The sequence below is a fragment of the Pituophis catenifer genome, unplaced genomic scaffold (assembly GCF_029215685.1).
Source record: "Pituophis catenifer annectens isolate HBS135680 unplaced genomic scaffold, rPitCat1.0.hap2 SCAF_1, whole genome shotgun sequence".
NCBI lineage: Eukaryota > Metazoa > Chordata > Lepidosauria > Squamata > Colubridae > Pituophis > Pituophis catenifer.
Window position 1 is genome coordinate 55,631,255 of NW_027256881.1, and position 10,003 is coordinate 55,641,257.

A 10,003-nucleotide genomic window follows, 5' to 3' on the forward strand; every position below is an offset into this window, starting at 1 on the left:
AACTTTTCAAGAAAATGGAAATATTCTCTGAAAAGGAAACATTCTGGGTGTTGCTGATATTTTGCGGAAATTTTAATTCTAGTAGCCACAGATGGATGTGGTTTCTATTAACTAGAGAAGTCTGTGGCTCAACTTTACAGAATGCAAAGGAATATCCCAGAGTCTTGTTGGATAAGTAAAATACTTTCTACCGTAAAAACAGGCTACAATAAGTTCATTACATTTAACATTTCCTATGTGCAGCTTTCTTTTCCAACTCGAGAGACAAATAGCTTCTGCACACAAAGTGTACAATTCTCAATGCCTGTATAAAAGGTAGAGGGTTTTGTCCTGATTCTGCCTCTCTTTTAATTTTTATGACAACCCCTTCTCAGCAGATGGCTACAGAACAATGCTATTTCTACTTTGAAGCAGTCTTTGAAACAATTGTTTTAAATTTCAGGTAACGCATTGCTATTACTTAAGCTGCCTTTTTTTCCCAAATATGAGGCAGAGGTTTCACTTGAATAAAATCTAAAACACTTCTTCCAAATCATTTTCAAGCTATGAACAACCCAATAAATACTTGTAGATCCTGAATTCTGCCCCACTATCCCTTTTATTTTCTAGGTATTCTCTTGCCAACGTAATCTTTTTTCAGAAAGTAGTTTCCAAAACATATACTGCTTAAAAAAATAAAGGGAACACAAGCAGAAGACATCCGAGATCTGAATGAATGAAATAGCCTTATTAAATACTTTGTTCTTTACATACAATAGTTTATACACTGCTCAAACAACTAAAGGGAAGACAAAACTACTGTATGTAACAAACAAAGTATTTAATAAGACTATTTCATTCATTCAGATCTCGGATGTCTTCTGCTTGTGTTCCCTTTATTTTTTTGAGCAGCGTAGAATGAAAGCCATTGGGGATGGAGAAACATCCCCTGCTCTTGTATGTCTGCATCCGTTGGGAACCACAATTAGCAAAAGTTGAGTCACCTTGAAACAAGAAGTCTATCAATTATGTCCATTTCATTCACATTCATCTATGCATTTAAGACTGAGAATTAAATGCATACATTTTCATGAAAACTCATGAAAATGGTTGGTAGGGTGGTAATTTTTAAAGTATGTGGTTTACTGGATTTTCTATTTACCATTTGTAGTATTTCATTTTTCCCCTTTTATTTTCCTCTAGGGAGCTGGTGACAGTTTTGTTGGAGCACTAGCATTCTACCTGGCTCACTACCCCAATCTACCTCTACATGAAATGCTGAGGAGAAGTAACTTCATAGCATCCATTAGCACTCAAACAACCGGCACACAGACTTCCTACCCTTACAGAAAGGATCTGCCACAAAACCTATTTTAAGATGTGTAACACATTTGATTTTTCTCTGCTCAAATTTTTTAAACAAATGCCAACTACACTGATGCCAGAATGAAGATGGTATAAATTGCATATTGTTGCTTAGCCTTATCCTGAATGAGGTACACATGGTGTCACACACTGCAATTCCAGTTTAGGATACAGCATTTCAGCTTTACAGTGAAATTATTTCCATGTCTTAGTCACTTAAGGAAGGACCCTTTTATTACTGTATGTTTAAAAATTGTGAACCCACTCTGAGAATAAATTTTCTTGTGCAATTTGGAAAATCTTTGTTTGCCCTGAATGAAACGGGATGATCAAAGCAGAAAGAACTGTTTAATATATTGAGGCATAGCATACACAAAAAGACAAGGCTCACTTTTGTGGTAATCCAGTTGCCATGACTCAACTTCCAGACATAGTTGTAGAAGTTGTAACTTTTAAAAACTGGAATTTGAAATTTCTCTGACATGGTCCCTATATTATTGGAACAACTTTTTCCTGAATACAAGACATATGTCAGAAGAAATTCGTTCATTTGTTTGTTTAGAATACTTCTATACTGCTTCACTCACTCACTCCAAGCAGTTCACAGCATATATGCAATACACTATAAACATATAAACTTTACAACACTCAAACTATCATGATAGAGCCAGCAATCATAATAGGACTAATCTTAATCCAAGCTCCCACAGTCACAAGTAAAACCACCACATACTCAATTCCAAGTACTCTTTGGAAAAGCCAAGTTTTACAAGCTTCTAAATATTAAGAGCAAGGTACACATGTTAATTCTGGTTAGATACATTCCACAGGAAAGCAGTTCCTGCAGAAAATGCATGACACCTCGTTCTGTTGGCATATTTTGGGTGGATAGATTCTAATTGGAGAATAGAATCCAAATATTGTTAGATACCTGGGTTCTACTAAGCATTGTGATACTTTAAAAGGAATGACCTTTTCTGCATCTTGAAATGCAGAACAAGAGTTGGAAGGGGCCTTGGAGGTCTTCTAGTCCAACCCCCTGCTCATGCATGGAATGGGGGATTTGACAGACCTCTCCTGAAGAGATGAAGAGGTTTTATATTTGAGATGAAATCATGGTATGAATTTTTAAAAACTGTTTCAGTTTGTGGTATGGATGTTTATGGGATGTGGTCTTTTGGGGGGGAGGGTGTACAACAAAGTATCTTGGCAGCGATACAGAATTCTAATAAAGTATAATAAATCAAGTAAAACCCCAAACACCCATCAACTGTAGCTGCTAAATGAAATTCCTTAAAAAGCAATATAAATCCCGCTGCCTACCTATAGCCTTAAGACAGCCAATCAAGCTAGGCAGATTATTTCATTGTTCAGTTTTGTACCTACATGGAATGAATCTTAGGCGAGAATAAGCTTCCATAAACCTGTTTCTCCCAGATGTATCTGAACTATCGTTTCCACCATTTGCTGCAATCTATAGAGTTTGAGTGCAAAAAACTGAGGAAGCTTCTTGTATGTGGTTTTATCTCTTGTGTTGAAATGAAACATATACGCAGTAGATTCACAGTTTTAATTCACAAGTGTAAAAACAAAGTTATTGATGAAGATCCAACTTCTAAATATCTTTCAGTGATGTTTTTATTTAAAATTGACTTTGACCACCTCAGTTCGTTTTCTCTTTTCAGCATTGCCAACTTCATATTTCCTTGTATACATCTTCACAAATCTTCTTAGCCAAGCATCAGTTACACAGAACAGATCTTTTTTTGCTCTTTGAAGAGAACTTTCTGTTTGACTATGAAAAGACAAAAACAAAATCCCTAAAATTATGCCAACTTCCATGTTTACATAAATACACTTAAATCAATGATTGGCTCAATTGCATGCCGTTTATCACATGACAATGGATATGAACGTGATGTACAGCAAATATGTTGAAGGCCACCTAGAGTTTATATCATTTAGAGTGCTTTACAAATACTGTAAAATAAGTAAAGAAAACTTTACTTATTTTTACTTAAAGAGTTATGGTTTGAAACCTAAATGGTAAGAAACAAATAGAATATCAATATGTATGTAATTATAGGTTTCAATGGTTTAACACCAAAATTTAAAAATATTGAGATAAGTAATTGTACATTTTCCCTGAATATTTTTTCTTCCTATTTTTCTTACAGTTCCAATCTAATTTGTATCATTGACATGACTTCTAAAATAATTCATCTAAAGCAAAGTATATGCAGTTTCTTCTAGTTTACATCAAGATATTATTTCTTGTTTGGATCATTTGATCAACTACATCAAGAGTTTTGGGAAGGACTCTTGACTATTTATTTATCAGTATCATCTGCTGCTCATTTTAAACAGATCTAAATTGGATTGCCGCTTTACTGAAGTATAATCACAGTGTTTAAGAATAAAGCCCTGTTGAGAAAATATGATTCTTAAATTAAAAATGGGTCATAAACTTCCCTCAGGGATGTAGGCACACAGTTCAAATATTTGTAGAGAAAGGACTTTGCCAAGCAGGAATTCAAATAGCTGAATTGGGCTGTAGAGTAACCTTGAAGAACAGGAGGAAGAGCTGCAACCAAGATATTGGGCAGACTAAATAAATTTGAGTCCAAGACACAATTATAATTTGAGAAAGCATCTCAGGCTTGACCCTTCCTAGTTCTCTTATAGATAAAGGGGGAGGAAAAGCACATTCAGATTTGCAAGATTCTTATAATAAAATTGTATTAGCATTCATAACGTTGGTTTCCTATTCTAGCTTAAAGGGCTGAAACAGCATAAGCTCCAAGACACTTTCTGTAGGCATTTGTACTGGATTTGTTGAACATCACACACTTTATGGAGGGGATGCTACTTAGGGAGCCAGCTCTTTTAAGAAATGTTGAGTACAACAGGCATTATTGGGGGAACATGTATAGAATACATATAGCTATCAAGCTACCAAGGTAATGCAGGCCATCACTCTGCTCTGACCAGAAGAACCACAAGCTCAGACACTGACATTCAGTTTCAAGTATTTATGGCAGAACACTTAATTTTCTTTCCAATTGAGAAAACCCTCCTTAAACCTTTCTGTGTCTCAATATCTTTGCAAAATTATTTGTATCTTGGAAGATTACTGCCAGCACATCACCACATTACTTATTTCAACCTTAACCTTTTTATTCAATCTTGACCAGTGCTTCTATTTAACAACAAATGTATTATATGAAAAGGCCTCAGTTTTATCCATTACTGTAGTATGTGCCAAAGTCTGATATTTTTCATAATGTTTGGGAGATTTTTAAGATTTCAATGCCTCAAAAATTCCTACTCAAACCATTTGAATACTATAAGTATTGGTATGTTACACCAGGGGTTTCAACATGTATTTTGGTTGTATTCAAAAATACAAATATACAAAAATATTCTTCCCATTTATAAACCCTTACAAAACACTCTTCAATTTCTTACCAAAGCGATCATAGCTTAGCATTACCAGCTTGTCTTGAAGCCGAAGTCTTTTTACATTAAAAGAACAACCCGTTCCTGCTTCACTGACCATTCTCACAAGTATATACCTAGAATAATAACATCAAGAACACCTTTTTATTTGGATAGCTATGATTATTTTCTGTAATTCATTTTTGACTTTGTAGTGCATGCATGATTGTCTATTAACATATTTAACTTAAATTTCCCCAATTTTCCTTAATAATTTTAGATTAAGGGGTTTTTTAATAAGACAATTACTTGCAATGAGATGCCTAAAAAGCAAGGCTTTATTAGCTATCTCTTTTTCCTCTTGTAGCCCTGTACGTCCCACCAATTCTCCATTCCACCATGAGAGGTGCATGTAGTTCCATTATCCATCATTGTGTGCTACAATGAGTTGTGTGGCATATAAATTTAATAAATTATTATAATCACCCATATTGAAATCAAGAAAGCAATTCTCTAAACAGAACTGAATTGGCCATATTCTATATGATACTGAATTAGTTCTTAACAAAGATAGAAAAAATTAAATGTATAACAGACATAAGTAAACATGCTGGTTTCATCACTTAAATTCTGCAACTTCTGGCACTACATCAACCTGAGAGATTAAAGGAAAAGCTGTGCTCACTTAATATTTGCTTAAATGAACAGCTCTTTTTCAGATAATCTCAGACTATGATTTCTTAACAATTATTTTTGATACAAAAGGCAATCCTAAAAACCTAACTGCCATTAATAGCAGCAGTTATCTGAACTATACAGTTTTAGAGTAGTAAATGCAGTTCAAATGTTTACTTACTTTGATTTGGCTTTCTTGGCCACTGGCATTGCAAACAAAAAAGAAAAAAATATCAAAATGTTTAAATTTATTTACCAATACACCAAATTAGTCCTGCCATATAATTTATTTTATTTTGCTAAACCAACTAATAACCTATCAGCATTTTACAATAAAAAAATAACATATTAAAAAAATCTATTAGCTAGGCAGCAACACAGCAGTCAACCAAAAACTAATAATTGAAATTAAATCAGTTAAAAAGCCTGGGAGAACAGAAATATCTCTACCTGGCACTAAAATGCAACCAACATGGGTGTCAGTCAAGCCTCTAGAGAGTGGATTTCATAAAAGGGGTACCACCACAGAAAAGGCTCTTCCGTGTAGACACCTACATCATCTCCTTTGGTGACAAGACCTTGTGAGAGGAGGGTCTCATTAAATGATCTTAAAGTCCAGGTAAGTACATATAGGAGAAGGTGCTCACATTCAGGTAACCTAGTACTAAGCTGTTTACGACTTTAAAGATGAAAACCAATATTTTTAATTGGGTCTGAAAATGAACTAGCAGCCAGTCTAGATGGTGAAGAACTGACATGTTTGTACCAACTATCTCTGATCAATCTAGCCTAGTAAGCAGTCTATTTTGAATTAACTAAAGTTTTCAGGCTGTTTTCAAAGGCAGTCCCATATACAACACATTGCAAATCCAACTGTGTAAATAAAGTGAGCAGCATTTAAAACCATTTAAATAATATTCAAAGAAAACTCATGACTCCCCATATTTTTAACATTCTTTTCTAATGCAAATTTAAGGATTCCAGCCTAGATAGAGTTTATTTACTTAGCTTGTATGCCAGCTATTCCCAATGGCTCTATATACTATATAGTCACTATATATAGTCACTATATAAAGGATATACATTTTTTGTGCCTTCAAGTCAAGTATTTTGACTCCTGGCTGTTATCAATAATTCCTAAACAGAATCAAAAACAGAATATTTGAAAATCCTCTGCCTGTCCCATACACTTCAACAGAAGGGCAACACCCTAGTCCCACCTCTGAAACAAGATCATTTTATCAGACCCAGGAAGCATACTTTTTTGTGGTGGCACTTGCCTTCTGCAACTATCTCCCTCAATTTACAGCTGACTCAAACTTTGCAAGCCTTTAAAAAGGCAGTGAAGACCTGGCTTTTTCTTCAGGTATTTGGTTTAGAATGAATAGGGTTCTCATCTGGTGATTTGCAATAAACTTGAGTACCTGATTATTAATAGTTATTTGTTTTCTGTTATCATTATCATTATATTTTGCTTTTAGCACTGTTTTTTTGGAACTGCCTAGAGTTACAGTTCTTAACAATCCAAGGTGATGTATACTTATTAAAGCTGCTGGCAGCTATAGTTCAGTAATATCGAAACAGCTACAACTCCTCCCTCCCTAACTTTGCTCAATAGTCAATATCTTAATATCTTTAATTTATGTATCATCAAACCATGGTTTACTAGTTGCATTTCCAGATTGTAAAATTGAATCCGAGACATTTCTTTTAATGCAGCAACTCTTTGCTATTCATTAAATATGGAATTGAGGAAATTTTCATGGACAGGCATGCTGCAGTTATCACAACTCCTTTTTCCAAGGAAGGCAACTCCTTTTTCTGCTAAGGCTGCATAGGACAGCTCTTTGATTCTAGGAAAAGACGTAGCTGCATTAAACAGATGCAAACAGATTCTTGCATGAGCCACCCACATTTTCTAAAAGCACCCTTTCCCTCCACGCATCCATATTGTTAATTATTCTCCACTTTTTCAGTCTTATCCCTACTTCAGTTATAAACCCTGACAAATCTATCTCAGGAATGCAGGGGAAACAACCCCCTTTACCCTACATTCTGTGCAGAAAGGATGATTAATGTACAGGTTGTCCTCAACTTACGACCGCAATGCAGCCCAACATTTCTGTTGTTAAGTGAGACATTTGTTAAGTGAATTGTTCCCCGTTTTACGACCTTTCTTGGCACAATTGTTAAGTGATTCACTGCAGTTGATGTGTTAGTAACCTGGTTGTTAAGCAAATCTGGCTTCCCCTCCCCTTGACTTTGCTTGCCAGAAGGTCACAAAGGTTGATTGCGTGATCTTGGGACACGGCAACGGTGATTAAATGTGAACCGGTTGCCACCCAAGCATCTGAATTTTGCTCGCATGATTATGGGAATGCTGCAACGGTCGTTAAGTGTGTATAAACGGTGCTGTCACTTTTTTCAGTGCGGGTGTAACTTTGAGCCGTCGCTAAAGGAACGATTGTTAAGTCGAGGACTACCTGTATATAAAATCTCTACTTGATTCCCAAATAAAGAGCCTTGGTGGTACAGGGGTTTAAAGCACCCTGTTATTAAGCTTATTAAGACCAGCTGCCTGCAATTACTGCAGGGTTCGAATCTCGCCAAGGCTCAAGGTTGACTCAGCCTTCCATCCTTTCTAAGGTAGGTGAAATGAGGACCCAGTTGTGGGGGCAATAAGCTGACTTTGTATAAATATACAAAAGGATGAAGGCTATTGCTGAGCACATTGTAAGCCGCCCTGAGTCTTCGGAGAAGGGCGGCATATAAATCAAATTTAAAAAAAAAAAAATGATGGGTAAGGTTGGCGTAACCACAATGTAGGACCGCAAATCATTAGTGCAGGGGTCTCCAATCTTGGCAACTTTAAGACTTGTGGACTTCAACTCCCAGAATTCCTCAGCCAGCTGTGCTGGCTGAGGAATTCTGGGAGTTGAAGTCCACAAGTCTTAAAGCTGCCAAGATTGGAGACCCCTGCATAAGGCGGCCGACCCTTCAGAAATCAGGCAGACGAAAAGATATTAGAAACGGGACCTTCGCCTTGCAGCTACTTCGCCTTGCAGCGCTAGCCTTAAAGAGAAGCATCTTAAACGGCTTAATCCAAGGAGTAACCTCGGATTTCTGAGCCGTGTTCCCGGGTAACCGGGCAAAGGCTTCGTACCAAGGGAGGCTTGGTACTGCTGCGCCCGCACCACACGAAACTTCCCCAAAGAGGGAACTCCCAGTCAACTCACAATTGACCACTGTCAGAAACATGCCGACGACGATACCGACAACTAAACTCACTCAACTCCAAGTAACCATCGAGCCATTAAACGCTTCTAAGTACTTCCGGAGCGTGCGGTGTTTTTGTTTTTACTTCCGCCTCAATAAAGCCCGCCCCCCTGCAATCTGAGAAACTGGCCGTTTCTTGTAAAGCTCCTCCTCTTTTTTTTCCTGAATCTGCAGGCTCCTCCCCCTCCTGGTTGCTCTGACAACTGCTGGTCTCTCAGTTCTTTCGGCAAACGTGAATTTAACCCTTTAGCCGCCGGGGTTCATATTGACTTCTTGTGCTTCGTTTTGCTACTAGATACTAATACGAAGGCTGCTGAAATAAAAACACTAGGCAGAATACCCCAGCTAGAAAATATGTTACTTACCTAGTGTTGTAGGACCTGAAGGAAGACAAATCCTTTTTCAAATTTTTCCCAAGACTGTCATGGGTCCATGTTTAATAAATATGTATCTATATCCAGATTAGGGATTACCCAGTTTTCTAGATTCCACTGCGACCACAGTGATTTCATGCAAATCTAAAATACTATTTGCTAGCCTGAAGCTCAATATATTAGGCAAACCTTACCATTAATTTCTATTTAAAGGTAAAGGTAAAAGTTCCCCTCGCACATATGTGCTAGTCATTCCCAATTCATTTCTACTTATATTGTCCCAAATGTGCTGAACTGAACTGAAGAAACTTGGGTGAGAAGCAAAACATTTTCTAAGAAAAAAACCAATAAAGTCCAGTTGATTTTTGGAAAAATATCTTTGGGACAACCATGGCCTGGATGACTGAGAATCTCCATAGGCATTATATTGACTTCTAACTATTACATGAGAGGAACTTATCCATTACCGAATTCTTCTTTGTGGTCCATTAGAGACAATGCTATGCATTGCAGGTCCTTTCTATTTCACTATTGTTTTAGTCTGCTTCATCCTTCTTTACATTTTTGTAAACAGCACCTGATTTGTTGAAATGGATCCTAGATATTTCCATAGAACGAACAAATAATATTAATTAGTCTGTTGCACCCTTTAGAGCTGCAACCTAGCAAACCTCTCAGGCATGAAGGGACACAGGAAAGCATGTAGCTGAGATACAGAAAGGCACATCTGCATAGCAATTCATAATGTGTCAACAGAATTGAAAGCTGGGGAAACAGTTGTGTAAATATGATGAGCTTGCCTAGTTTGGTAATGAAACGACTGCAAGGAAACCACGAAGCTCCGAGAACACCAAGGACTTCACAGTTGTTCAAATAAGAAAATCCTTATATCTGTA

The 10,003-nt window shown here is 36.8% G+C and overlaps 2 protein-coding genes across 3 annotated transcripts in view; one reads left to right on the forward strand and one right to left on the reverse strand.

The window, feature by feature from the left end:
• RBKS (ribokinase) overlaps positions 1-1,626 on the forward strand; it is a 68,266-nt gene extending 66,640 nt beyond the window's left edge. The window contains exon 8 of the mRNA XM_070932450.1: positions 1,183-1,626. Coding sequence (XP_070788551.1) covers positions 1,183-1,356 — 174 coding nt within the window. The 3' untranslated portion in view covers positions 1,357-1,626. The remainder of the gene's footprint in view (positions 1-1,182) is intronic.
• Positions 1,627-2,900: 1,274 nt separating this feature from the next.
• Positions 2,901-8,818, reverse strand: MRPL33 (mitochondrial ribosomal protein L33). Of its 2 annotated transcripts, none has more exons than XM_070949757.1 (4): positions 8,746-8,818; positions 5,639-5,660; positions 4,813-4,919; positions 2,901-3,139 (listed from the first exon to the last, which is right to left on the reverse strand). In XM_070949757.1, coding segments are annotated over exons 1-4 (180 nt in total). In that variant the 5' UTR covers positions 8,747-8,818; the 3' UTR covers positions 2,901-3,089. The 2 variants fall into 2 exon arrangements, with proteins under 2 accessions (XP_070805858.1, XP_070805851.1); XM_070949750.1 differs by having other exon boundaries at positions 8,694-8,807.
• Between the last annotated feature and the right edge of the window lie 1,185 nt (positions 8,819-10,003).

What these genes read in the sequence shown, in the direction of transcription:
- MRPL33 (XM_070949750.1), bottom strand. Translation starts at nt 8,715, where the DNA reads ATGTTTCTGACAGTGGTCAATT. An exon ending in GTTTCTGACAGTGGTCAATT is followed by an intron (nt 5,661 to 8,693) that starts GTGAGTTGACTG and finishes TTGCAATGCCAG; the next exon opens with TGGCCAAGAAAGCCAAATCA. An exon ending in GCTAAGCTATGATCGCTTTG is followed by an intron (nt 3,140 to 4,812) that starts GTAAGAAATTGA and finishes GTCTTTTCATAG; the next exon opens with TCAAACAGAAAGTTCTCTTC.